This window comes from Lampris incognitus, chromosome 21 (assembly GCF_029633865.1).
Source record: "Lampris incognitus isolate fLamInc1 chromosome 21, fLamInc1.hap2, whole genome shotgun sequence".
Classification (NCBI taxonomy): domain Eukaryota; kingdom Metazoa; phylum Chordata; class Actinopteri; order Lampriformes; family Lampridae; genus Lampris; species Lampris incognitus.
In genome coordinates, this window is record NC_079231.1 from 6,505,554 (window position 1) to 6,519,852 (window position 14,299).

At 44.2% G+C, this 14,299-nt stretch overlaps 1 protein-coding gene and 1 pseudogene across 1 annotated transcript; both read left to right on the forward strand.

Annotated features, from left to right (window-relative positions):
* The first annotated feature begins 3,896 nt into the window (after nucleotides 1–3,896).
* Nucleotides 3,897–5,930, forward strand: LOC130131789 (eukaryotic translation initiation factor 3 subunit J-like; annotated as a pseudogene).
* Nucleotides 5,931–6,111: 181 nt separating this feature from the next.
* On the forward strand, nucleotides 6,112–6,708 carry LOC130131790 (pro-opiomelanocortin-like). Its single transcript, XM_056301569.1, has 3 exons — nucleotides 6,112–6,225; nucleotides 6,373–6,443; nucleotides 6,501–6,708. Exons 1-3 carry the CDS (start codon nucleotides 6,112–6,114, stop codon nucleotides 6,706–6,708), a joined length of 393 nt encoding a protein of 130 aa, XP_056157544.1.
* The last annotated feature ends 7,591 nt before the right edge of the window (nucleotides 6,709–14,299 follow it).

Genomic DNA, 14,299 nt, shown 5'->3' on the forward strand with positions numbered 1-14,299 from the left:
TGTGTCCTAATTTGGGTAAAAATCGGAATCTGGCCCTACACCAACACAGCACACAGTATTGCACTACATTGCTGTTGTTTGATTCCCCCTGAAAATCTTAACTCATACCCATAGTCTTCAGCAACCAAATATCCACTGGATATGTTTGAAAATGGCAGATGTCATCAAACCTACTTTCTACCCGATCCCATTCAATTTGAATTAGTTTGTCTTACGTTTTGAATTATTGTTGTCATTCACACCCCGAACACTAGAGGACAGTATTCAGATCAGTGTGTGACTAGCGTGCTGACCTGATGGTTTTCAGGGTGCTGGCGTTGTGGTGTCGGTCAATGAGGGAGGTGAGGATGGACAGAACCAACAACTGGATCTCGGGGTCCTCCATCAGGGTGTAGGAGAGGAGTGGCTGCAAGAAGGAGCTTGGTAACGCAGTCAGCATGTTAGCGCTGTCGTAGCCTTGCGCCACCTGCAGGCGGAGAGAGGTAATACACACTGACACACACACCCAGAGAAGAGGAAACGGGAACTCCAGTTGGAAACAGTCTCTGATGCTGTGAGAGACTGCAGTGACTAACACCTCTCACCTGAAGCAGAGACTTCAGTAGCATCACCTGGATCATTCTGCTGCCTTCAACCCTGAGAGAGACTGAGAGAGACAGAGAGACAGAGACAGAGAGACAGAGAGACGGGAGTGGTAAGTAACCTTGTCTCTATTAACAAATAAATATTTCAATCATTCAGATGTGTTTTTTTGTATTGAATAAATACTGCAATCATCTCTTTATTCTGTTGTTTCCTGTCATCTTTGTGTATTGCAACGCCTCATCGCTGTGTTTGTATCTAATTTGACAGAATTGTTGTGTTTTTTTAAGGTGTCCGTTGTGCAAATGAATTCAAATGAAAATTTGTGCTGAGCAGAATTGAAATTAAAGGGGAAAAGGCAGAGCGACGGGGACGAAAAAGAAAAAAAGCACAGACACGTATTTCTTTTTAATAGAGACAGGGAGAATAGAAGGAGTGAGAGAAAGAGAGACACAAAGAGAAAGAGTGAATGTGAGAACTTGAAGAATTAATTATAAGTTTGGAATTTCTAAGGGGAAATCTGCATGACCTCCACTTTGATTTGAAACACACACACACACACACATACACACACTAGACGGTACCCAGAGTTGGGGGAGCCCAGGACAGGGTAGATTCCAGGAACGCGCCCCCTGTAGGCCAAGAAATGTCCCGGGCTGGAGGACGTTGACCATGCAGGCAGGGTTACGTTGGAGGCGCTCTACAAAGCAAGACAGGTTTTACAGCTTGGCCTGCAGCTGGTACAGCAGAGCTGCATGGACGTGGAGCAGAGCATTTGCCTCCTCCTGGTGGAGCTCCAAGGAATGCAGCTTAGCGTCTATTGATGAACTCACATCAATGCTCTCACCCTGAGAGACAAAGAGAAAGAGAGAAGGGGAAGATGAGAAAGACAGTGAGAAACAGAGAGAGAGACAGACAGTAACAATGAATAATCATATAGTCATGCTAATTTCTGCTGCTTCCAAGGGTCCCCCAGGGGTCGTCCTAATCATCATCATCTCCGCTGAGCTTCAAGGCCACAGGGGAGGAAGTGAGAGGTCATGCCCCAAGACGTGACACTCCACAACAGACACACACAGAGGAACATGGGACCCTGACAGGGGCAGACTGGAGCTAATCCTGTTAGTATTCAGGGTTAGAGAGGACTTAGTACAATCATGCAGGTGTGTGTGTGTGTGTGTGTGTGTGTGTGTGTGTGTGTGTGTGTGCGCATGTGCATGTGTGTGTGTATGTGTGTGCTAAAATAGTTATGCTCATACTGAAAGGAATAACAAACTGTCCACTGAGACATGAGTCCATGACCCATGACTCCAGAGAGCAGCAGCTTTGTTTACTGAGTGTTTTTTCTACTTTTTACTCCCAGGGTTTTTACATTAGATATTTGTAAAGCAAGGACACACTCCAGTTCATCTATCTAATTATTAAACCATTTACAACAAACAAAATGACTAAATAATACAACTTTCCCCTAGGGAGCCACTGGTCACAGAAAACCAGACAGATTACCTGCATCTCCAGAGCCTTGACGTGATGCCTGTGGTTCCTCAGCTCCTCCTGGAGGCCGAAGATGGTCTGCAGAGAGAGAGGTGTGTGTTGGGATGTGTGTGTGTGAAATCCTATCCTGACAATCCCCTGAAAGGATGAAAGTAACGGTTTACAGACGATGGACAACAAACAGACAGACAGACAGACAGACAGACAGACAGACAGACAGACGGATAGACGGATAGACGGATAGACAGACAGATATAGATAGATAGATAGATAGATAGATAGATAGATAGATAGATAGATAGATAGATAGATAGATAGATAGATAGATAGATAGACATACATACATACAACAACCATTCACACGTACAGATCTGATTGTAAAAACTGTTTCCTGAAAGAAAACAATGAATGCTACTAATTGGTGCTTCTTCATAAATTAAATTTTACCAAGAAATGGCATCAATGATCATGGTGCTGGAATGTAATGTGCAATGCATCTTAGGATGCTTTATTTATTTATTCTTTTAACTTTGTGACTTTTTATCCTTCACCGGGTCCTCGTGTGAGTCTGCGTGCATGGCCAAACAAGGGTGCCAGTGTGCATCTCTTGCCCATGTACAGATCCGTCTATTGTGTTTGACATACTGCTGATTGCCACTTGTCTGTGAGTTGTGTATGGTCTGGGTAGATTGTGAAACTGAATTGCCCTTCTGGGGTAAATAAAGTTGTCTGAACCCGAATCTGAAACGTGTGTAAGAGCAAGTTTGAGCTGTGAGGCATGATCCCTGCATCAGATGATGATTTTTCTCACACATGTCTCACAAGAACAAATTTAAGAGAAATGTTCAAGAAACTAAAGAGACCGTTCATGTATGAAGCCCATTGTGTGTATCTGTGTGTGTGTGTGTGTGTGTGTGTGTGTGTTTGTGTGTGTGTGTGTGTCTGCAGAAACAGACAAGGCTATGGAAGAACCTTAATGGACTGTTTTCTCTCTCTGTGTACTCAGACTATGCATCCATTCAGGATGACTCCGTAAACACAGGTCTCTATTAATACCATGCAATTTTCCAATCAGTGCGTCAGCATCCGAAAGTACGGCAGAGCTCCTTCAAACTCAAAAAGCAATTCAGGACTGAGACCAACAACATTCAGAAAACACACAAACTGGAATAACTTGTGGTCGACATGGTTGCTTAGTACTTAAAATCCTTCTAATGAGAACTATTGGATAAATATGTTGCATTTTACCATGAATTTGTTTCCAAAAACCCCAATGTTTTACACCAACGTGTTCCTCTAGCAAACAATGTACAAATTAATATTTTGCAGCAGAAATACAGTAGATATTGCAGTTTGGGTTTTGCTTACTTGATTTGACTTTGTTTCAAACACCTCGGCTCTCTTTGGGCAAAACCAAGGGATTTTTTTCATGCAGCTCCAAAAAGAAGACCTGGAACCAAAACAGAGATTAGGATGTTCCTGTATTTGAAATCAAACCAACGTTTAAACCTCCTCTTTGTGAAATTCAACTGGCTAAATTGCTGCACAAAAACATCGCTCATATATCATTCATTATTTTTTTTCCTTTTAAAAACTTCATTCAATTCTGTAACTACCTTACAATCCAGTATAAATCATACAATAATGTAAATTAATACTTATTTCATTTCTTTCTCTGCAGATTCACAATATTAGAGATAACACTGTATTTTTGTTCACATCATCACAAGAGAATCAACGTAAAGAAACCCCATTCATTTTCTCTATGGACAACGCCCAAGGGGTCAAACACACTAGCACAGCCAACGTGGCGGACCGACATGACGATAAATAACTTCGAGCTGGAGGAGTCGATCAAAAAGGCGGTAGTGCTGGACAGATGGGAAGGTGAAGATGAGGATGAGGATGTAAAGGACAACTTGGATGAGGATGAGGATGAGATAGAAAAGAAAAAGTGGAAGTTAAACCGGAGCCAAAGGTATCTGAAAAGAAAAAGCTTCGTGAGAAAAACGAAGAGAGAGAAAGTCGGCCAAGGAAAAAACAGGAGGAATAAAAGGGAGCGGAGCTTATGCCGGAGGAGCAACTAGCAGAGAAGTGAAGAGTGAGGAAGTTACAGGAGGATGCAGACCTGGAGCTAGCAAAAGATGCTTTTGGTGTTAACAGTACAGCAAACAGTGTCACAGGAATTGATGCCATGTGTCCAACCTCCAAAGATGACGTCACACCTCACAGTTTGAAAAATTACTGAAAGAAGATATGCCAGTTTGAAAAGTCTGTGTATTATCCAGATTTCTTGGATTCATTGTTTCAGGAACTCTTGTATTTCATTGGAAATAGATGGCTTGAAGAAAATCAGTACTTCCCTGAGAGTCTTACTTAGTGAAAAACAGAAACAAGAAACACAAAACAGTGCCCTGTGCCGTCTCCTCGGTGAGGAATGGGCGAATCCTCCTGGTGTTATAGAGGAGAAACCTGCAGGAGCGAGCAACCGATGCTACGTCTTCAGCAAGCGACAGTTGGTCGTCCAGGATCACACCCAGATTCCTCACAGTCCAAGTTGGCATCACCACGGTGTCGTCATGGTGTTGGCCAGGTCTCGGTGCGGGCAACCTGACCCCAGGAGGAACATCGCTCGCCTCCTTTCACTGCACTGCCATGTTAATGGATTTGGGGAATGTGTGTGTGGGTAAAAATAAGGCTGGTAATGGCGGATCTTTATAAATGATTGCTTTATTAATGAAGATGTTTTCCCTGCCAGCTGTCATCCATTTCCCCTGACATGATGATACTTCATTGTCCACTCACATGGAAAATTGTTCTGTGTGACATGCTTCTTCAAGAATAAAAAAAAAGACAAATAATACCCACACTTAGCAGAATATGATGAAATCACATGAAGATCACAGGATACACACTCCCCTTCTACCTTTCCATCTCTTCCAAAATCCACATTAGTGACGCAGGTCAAACACAATGGAAGGGCTGGGGCACATGTGTGTGTGTGTGTGGGGGGGGTCGAGAAGGGGGCTTGTCCCCACGGTTCCGGCTGGTCTTGGCAGCCTGCGTCAGCCAGGTAGGGTATAAAACTCTCTGTCTAGATGTCAGAGAGACAGAACCAGGGGAGATAGACAGAGCGCTCCCTCCGACACACACAGACACACACTTTCGCACAAACGTCAAGAGTCTCCCCGCCACTCGCTGAGGAGAGAGAGAGACAGGCCGGAGAGCAGACAGGAAACCTAGAATCAGGTGAGCATCATCAAGGTGTCCCACCATTTTGTTGTGTTTGTATATATTGTATTATATGTGTATTATGTGAATCTGTCAACACTTCTGTTGGTGTTAAAATAGTCGTACGTTCATCAAAGCTCATCAAGACAGGATATCACCTTCTTCTTCAACCAGAGATTATTTTCACTTGCACATCTTTTCAGTCCACTTTCTAAAATTGGAAAAAACGAGACAGATATTGATGTTGTCAGAACGAAACGATGAGACTTTGTTGTTGTTAGATGATGCTTTCAGAAAAAAATAATGGATGAGAAGACAGATGGGAAAAAAAAACACAAAACCTCTCCAAGTTTAAAACTGTGGCCCTCTGCAGTTGGTCGCTAAAAACCCTTCTGAGCTGTTTTTACAAAACAGACATTTTGAATACTACGACATTGGTATGTTTTATTTGTTTTTTTGATATTCATCAACCAGTAACAGCTTTTGGTTTAACTTCCAGAAGGTACACTTCAGTTGGCCTTTTCTCATGTATGTGTGGCGTTTCTGTATTCATATGATCAGAGATGCTGTTGCTGTACATTGATTTTGGACCACGTAAAAAACCAGTCAAATGTCTCATTTAATTCATTACAGATTATATTTTTAATCAGGATATTCCTGTTAAATTTTGTCTCTAATGTTCTATATATCTATCTATCTATCTATCTATCTATCTATCTATCTATCTATCTATCTGCTCTGATGGCTGTGAATGTGTCCTACACTGAATTGTCACTGTCAATGTCTTGATTGACAGACAGAAAAATGTGTCCTATGTGGCTATTGGTCGTGGCAGTGGTGGGCGTGGCCAGGGGAGCTGCCAGTCAGTGCTGGGAGCATCCCGTGTGTCAAGAGCCAAAGTCTGAGAGCAGCGTGCTGGTAGACACACACACACACACACACACACACACACACACACACACACACACACACACACACACACACACACACAGAGTCTAATATCGTTTAGCTTAAGTTCAACAATATTCACCTCCTTTCGTCGCTTTCTCTCTCTCTCTCATTCAGGAGTGTATCCATCTGTGTCACTCTGACCTCACTGTTGAGACGCCCGCATTCCCAGGCGACGCCCACCTCCAGCCCCTCTCACCCTCCTCCTCCTCTCTCCTGCCCCCCGCCGACCCCCATGCCTCTAGCCAGGACAAGCGCTCCTACTCCATGGAGCACTTCCGCTGGGGGAAGCCACGCCGCACCAAACGCTACGGCGGCTTGAGGAAGAGCTGGGACGAGAAGAACCGGAAAACCCTGATGACTCTGTTCAAGGCCGTCTTCAACAAGGACAGACAGCAGCAGGGGATAGGAGAGAGGGAGAGAGGAGGATCCATGGAGGAGGAGAGAGAATGAGGAGAGATTAGCTCTAACCTTTAACCAGCGGTGTCATTTGATTGTAGTTCAACCAATAGCCCCCCCCCCCCTTCCAGGCTTAACCTCTGGATGCCCTCAGCTGGTTAGTCTGGGAAACGACAGAGAGAATGTGAGGTTTGAGAGAGAGAAGAGGATGTGTCTGTTATTTATTGATTAATGTATTTAACTGTAAATGAAAGCATTAAAAACCATAAAGAGAATTTGCAAGCAAAAGGAATTTGAGTTGTTGTCGTCACTGGTACTCTCACCTCACGATTAAGAACGTCTACATCTTTACTCCAAGCCCCGTGTGGACTTCACAGGTTTCCCTTTGAGGCCCCTGCCTTCTTCCCAATGCATGCTGGGAAAGACCCCCCCCCCCCAAGGATCCTGAATTGAATTCAACTGGGAGCAAATTAATGAAGATCTACATCCTTGTACACAAGAATCCAATCTGGGTTGTAATGTGGCTCCATGTCCTGTAAGGAGACGACATCTCCGATACTCTTCCTTTTAGATAGACGATCCTCATCTGACAGCACGAATACACATATATAAACACACACACACACACACACACATGCAAACACATGCACACACACACACACACACACGCAGACACACAAGCACAGACATAAATACACACATCAAGACACACGAGTATAAACCTGCACATACTCAAAGTAATATACACAGACAGACAGAAAAATAGATGAACACCCAAGTTTATTTATACGGGAATATGTCAGTATGTGTTATGTGTGTGTGTGTGTGTGTGTGTGTGTGCGTGTGTGTGCGAGTGTGTGCGAGTGTATAGATATATACCAGATATCTGGGGTGTGTATGATGTGTTGAGTCTGTCTGTGCTGTAGCCGTTTCCTCCCATAATCTCTGAATTCTTCGTCTGGATAAACAAATACTGCTCCCCGATGTCCAAAACAGCCTCTGGTAGCCTGACACACACACACACACACACACACACACACACACACACACACACAGCGACACAAGCAGAGGATGGCAGTACCAGGCGGACATGCTGGCAGAACGCTGGGATGCTGGTGAGCTGGGAGAGGAGGCTGAGGAAAGCGGCTGACAGGGCGTGGATAGCACAGCGGTTGTACACCGACAGCTGCTCCTGGTTGGCCAGAGCCAGCTCCTTGAGAGGGAATTAACCAATCACAGGCAGAGAGAGGACAGTCATTCAGCAATAAAAGAAGAGCTGCAAACAGGAAGATTTGGATCTGATGGGATGTAAGGGTATTCCCGATATGGACGAATTTCTTTTTTCTGGAAATTTCTGAGATATAAACTAAAAATATTAACAAACACGTGACTCAAAAACAGTCTGAACTTAGAGGACGGGTGAGAAACTATAACAAACGCTTTTATCCAAATCAATTCACATGTGCCGACTTGAAGGAATTTAATCACTAACTCCGGCAGTGTAAATGCCCTTGTCTACCTACCCTGATCAACCACCGCCTTTAATGGCTTCTCAACACACATTTCCTTGTTGTTATCTGCATCTGTCTCCTACCTGCAGAGCGAGGACCACTCTGACCAAGTCCACCACCACCTCCTCACTGGCCAGCTCCACGCTGAGCAGAGCCAAAAGCATGAAGAGAGCCTCATGGTGACTCCGTCCACTGTTCTCCTCTTTGCAGCCAAGGAAGATGTGCCTATAGAGTCGCTGAGCGTGCTTCACACATGCGCACGCACGCACACGCACACGCACACGCACACACACACACACACACACACAACTCATTCTGAATAACTACCATTCACCACTGTTTCTAATTCTATTGAGTAATGATTCAATTGTATAGACTCCTTGGATCAGTTCATTAAACTATGATTGGACTACTTCTTGGAACAGACACACACACACACACACACACACACACACACACACACACACACACACACACACACACACACACCCTACCTTCCTCATGAAGAGGTTGTCTTGTTGAGAGCATTTATCCACCTTCAAGTTTGGAACTGAGACATCAGACACTCTGTAGAGAGACAGACAGACAGACAGACAGACAGACAGACAGACAGACAGACAGACAGACAGACAGACAGACAGACAGACAGACAGGACAGACAGGACAGACAGACAGACAGAAAGACAGAAATTTGATCATCACAGTAAAATGGGCCACCAGTTTAAGTGCCACCAAAGTAATCATATGTGTCATACAGTGTAGCTATATAACAGCATACACCTGTCTTGTGTCCTAATTTGGGTAAAAATCTGAATCTGGCCCTACACCAATACAGCACACAGTATTGCGCTACATTGCTGTTGTTTGATTCCCCCTGAAAATCTTAACTCATACCCATAGTCTTCAGCAACCTAATATCCACTGGATATGTTTGAAAATGGCAGATGTCATCAAACCTACTTTCTACCCGATCCCATTCAATTTGAATTAGTTTGTCTTACGTTTTGAATTATTGTTGTCATTCACACCTGTGAACACTAGAGGACAGCATTCAGATCAGTGTGTGACTAGCATGCTGACCTGATGGTTTTCAGGGTGCTGGCGTTGTGGTGTCGTTCAATGAGGGAGGTGAGGATGGACAGAACCAACAACTGGATCTCGGGGTCCTCCATCAGGGTGTAGGAGAGGAGTGGCTGTAAGAAGGAGCTTGGTAACGCAGTCAGCACGTTAGTGCTGTCGTAGCCTTGCGCCACCTGCAGGCGGAGAGAGGTAATACACACTGACACACACACCCAGAGAAGAGGAAACGGGAACTCCAGTTGGAAACGGTCTCTGATGCTGTGAGAGACTGCAGTGACTAACACCTCTCACCTGAAGCAGAGACTTCAGTAGCATCACCTGGATCATTCTGCTGCCTTCAACCCTGAGAGAGAGACCGAGAGAGACAGAGACAGAGAGACAGAGACAGAGAGATGGGAGTGGTAAGTAACCTTGTCTCTATTAACAAATAAATATTTCAATCATTCAGATGTGTTTTTTGTATTGAATAAATATTGCAATCATCTCTTTATTCTGTTGTTTCCTGTCATCTTTGTGTATTGCAACGCCTCATCGCTGTGTTTGTATCTGATTTGACAAAATTGTTGTGTTTTTTTAAGTTGTCAGTTGTGCAAATGAATTCAAATGAAAATTTGTGCTGAACAGAATTGAAATTAAAGCGGAAAAGGCAGAGCGACGGGGACGAAAAAGAAAAAAAGCACAGACACGTATTTCTTTTTAATAGAGACAGGGAGAATAGAAGGAGTGAGAGAAAGAGAGACACAAAGAGAAAGAGTGAATGTGAGAACTTGAAGGATTAATTATAAGTTGGGAATTTCTAAGGGGAAATCTGCATGACCTCCACTTTGATTTGAAACACACACACACACACATACACACACTAGACTGTACCCAGAGTTGGGGGAGCCCAGGACAGGGTAGATTCCAGGAACGCGCCCCCTGTAGGCCAAGAAATGTCCCGGGCTGGAGGACGTTGACCATGCAGGCAGGGTTACGTTGGAGGCGCTCCACAAAGCAAGACAGGTTTTGCAGCTCGGCCTGCAGCTGGTACAGCAGAGCTGCAAGGACGTGGAGCAGAGTGTTTGCCTCCTCCTGGTGGAGCTCCAAGGAATGCAGCTTAGCGTCTATTGATGAACTCACATCGATGCTCTCACCCTGAGAGACAAAGAGAAAGAGAGAAGGGGAAGATGAGAAAGACAGTGAGAAACAGAGAGACAGACAGTAACAATGAATAATCATATAGTTATGCTAATTTCTGCTGCTTCCAAGGGTCTCCCAGGGGTCGTCCTAATCATCATCATCTCCACTGAGCTTCAAGGCCACAGGGGAGGAAGTGAGAGGTCATGCCCCAAGATGTGACACTCCACAACAGACACACACAGAGGAACATGGGACCCTGACGGGGGCAGACTGGAGCTAATCCTGTTAGTATTCAGGGTTAGAGAGGACTTAGTACAATCATGCAGGTGTGTGTGTGTGTGTGTGTGTGTGTGTGTGTGTGTGTGTGTGCTAAAATAGTTGTGCTCATACTGAAAGGCATTACAAATTGTCCACTGAGAAATGAGTCCATGACCCATGACTCCAGAGAGCAGCAGCTTTGTTTACTGTGTGTTTTTTCTACTTTGTACTCCCAGGGTTTTTACATTAGATATTTGTAAAGCAAGGACACACTCCAGTTCATCTATCTAATTATTAAACCATTTACAACAAACAAAATGACTAAATAATACAACTTTCCCCTAGGGAGCCACTGGTCACAGAAAACCAGACAGATTACCTGCATCTCCAGAACCTTGACGCGATGACTGTGGTTCCTCAGCTCCTCCTGGAGGCCGGAGATGGTCTGCAGAGAAAGAGGTGTGTGTTGGGATGTGTGTGTGTGAAATCCTATCCTGACAATCCCCTGAAAGGATGAAAGTAACAGTTTACAGAGGATGGACAACAAACAAACAAACAAACAAACAATCAGACAGACAGACAGACAGGCAGACAGAGAGACAGATAGATAGATAGATAGATAGACAGACAGACAGACAGACAGACAGACAGACAGACAGACAGATAGATAGATAGACAGACAGACAGACAGACAGGCAGACAGAGAGACAGATAGATAGACAGATAGATAGATAGATAGATAGATAGATAGATAGATAGATAGATAGATAGATAGATAGATAGATAGATAGATAGATAGACATACAACAACCATTCACATCATCTGATGGATGATGATTTTTCTCACACATGTCTCACAAGAACAAATTTAAGAGAAATGTACAAGAAACTAAAGAGAGCGTTCATGTATGAAGCCCATTGTGTGTATCTGTGTGTATTTGTGTGTGTGTGTCTGCAGAAACAGACAAGGCTATGGAAGAAGCTTAATGGACTGTTTTCTCTCTCTGTGTACTCAGACTATGCATCCATTCAGGATGACCCTGTAAACACAGGTCTCTATTAATACCATGCAATTTTCCAATCAGTGCGTCAGCATCCGAAAGTACGGCAGAGCTCCTTCAAACTCAAAAAGCAATTCAGGACTGAGGCCAACAACATTCAGAAAACACACAAACTGGAATCACTTGTGGTCGACATGGTTGCTTAGTACTTAAAATCCTTCTAATGAGAAGACAGACAGACAGACAGACAGACAGACAGACAGAGAAAAAAAATAAACATTGATCATCAGTAAATGTGTTTAGATGTGTGACTACAGATTCGGTGTTAACCCCCCCCAGACATGTTAATTCACCTTATAAACTGGGACTATAAACCAAGCAACATCTGGACTTCCATGATTATCAAATTGATAATTTTGCTCAATTAATATTTACTATTAATATTTAATATTTACTATTGGCTGTTGTTTTACTGTTGTGTTATTCAACCTTTGGTAACACAGCTCCTCTTGGTGGCAGAATGCCAGACACACAACCTAAAGATCACATGTTCAAAGGGGAGGAGGATGATGAATGCCAAATGTGCATAAAACAAAAAGGCACCCCACAGTTTTGTGCTCACCATTTAGTGCCAAAGTGCCGTTGAGCAAAGGCACTGAGCACTAAATTCTGCTCCGGGTGCACCTGCTGTCTACCGTGTGTCAACACGAGTGTGCTTCTCCCTCCCATCACACGAAATCACGTGAACTCAGAGAGACAGAGACAGAGAGGGAGAGAGACAGAGAGGAGAGACAGAGAGCGAGAGAGCGTGAGAGAGAGAGAGCGGGAGAGAGAGAGACAGAGAGCAAGAGAGAGAGAGAGAGACAGAGAGCAAGAGAGAGAGGGGGAGGGAGAGAGAGCGAGAGAGAGAGAGAGAGAGAGAGAAAGGGAGAGAGGAAGGAGAGTGAGACCCCGAGAGAGAGAGAGGGAGGGAGAGAGAGAGAGAGGGAGGGAGAGAAAGGGAGGGAGAGAGAGAGAGAGAGAGGCAGAGACAGAGAGAGAGGGGGGGGGGAGAGAGAGAGGAAGGGAGAGCGAGAGAGCGAGAGAGAGACGGGTACCTGCTGTGTTTCTGGGTTGTAATGTGGCTCCATGTCCTGTAAGGAGACGACATCTCCGATACTCTTCCTTTTAGATAGACGATCCTCATCTGACAGCACGAATACACATATATAAACACACACACACACACACACACACACACACGCACACACACAAGCACAGACATAAATACACACATCAAGACACACGAGTATAAACCTGCACATACTCAAAGTAATGTTCACAGACAGACAGAAAGATAGATGAACACCCAAGTTTATTTATATGGGCATATGTCAGTGTGTGTGTGCGTGTGTGTGCGAGTGTATTGACATATACCAGATATCTGGGGTGTGTATGATGTGTTGAGTCTGTCTGGGTTGTAGCCGTTTCCTCCCATAATCTCTGACATCTTCGTCTGGATAAACAAATACTGCTCCCCGATGTCCAAAACAGCCTCTGGTAGCCTCACACACACACACACACAACATAAGATAGCTTGCCAATAACCAACAATATAATGCACAAATGATGTGCAGCACATCTCTCCCTCCTTTTCTGTGGGCCACGTCGTGGCTCTGACATGTTTCCTGTGGTGCCCTGACTGAAAACTGCATGTTCGGTGTTTCGTTGTTCTTCATGTTAACTAGTGCACTGCTCATGTTGTCAGCAGAACAAACAGAAGGCCACACAGACCTTTGGGTCTCAGTGAAGAGGTCGCTGGGCAGAAGGTAGGGCATCTCTTTCTGTCTGAACTGTATAACCTGTGGGCAAGGTCAACAGACAGACAGCTGACAATATACTTCTCTATTATTAACACACACACACACACACACACACACAACTCATTCTGAATAACTACCATTCACCACTGTTTCTAATTCTATTGAGCAATGATTCAATTGAATAGACTCCTTGGGATCAGTTCATTAAACTATGATTGGACTGTCTACTTCTTGGAACAGACACACACACACACACACACACACACACACACACACACATGAACACCCTACCTTCCTCATGAAGAGGTTGTCTTGTTGAGAGCATTTATCCACCTTCAGGTTTAGAACTGAGACATCAAGACACTCTGTAGACAGACAGACAGACAGACAGACAGACAGACAGACAGAAGACAGACAGACAGAATGACGGACAGACAGACAGACAGCATGACAGAAATTTGATCATCACAGTAAAATGAGCCACCAGTTTAAGTGCCACCAAAGTAATCATATGTTTCATACTGTGTAGCTATATAACAGCATACACCTGTCTTGTGTCCTAATTTGGGTAAAAATCGGAATCTGGCCCTACACCAATACAGCACACAGTATTGCACTACATTGCTGTTGTTTGATTCCCCCTGAAAATCTTAACTCATACCCATAGTCTTCAGCAACCAAATATCCACTGGATATGTTTGAAAATGGCAGATGTCATCAAACCTACTTTCTACCCGATCCCATTCAATTTGAATTAGTTTGTCTTACGTTTTGAATTATTGTTGTCATTCACACCCCGAACACTAGAGGACAGTATTCAGATCAGTGTGTGACTAGCGTGCTGACCTGATGGTTTTCAGGGTGCTGGCGTTGT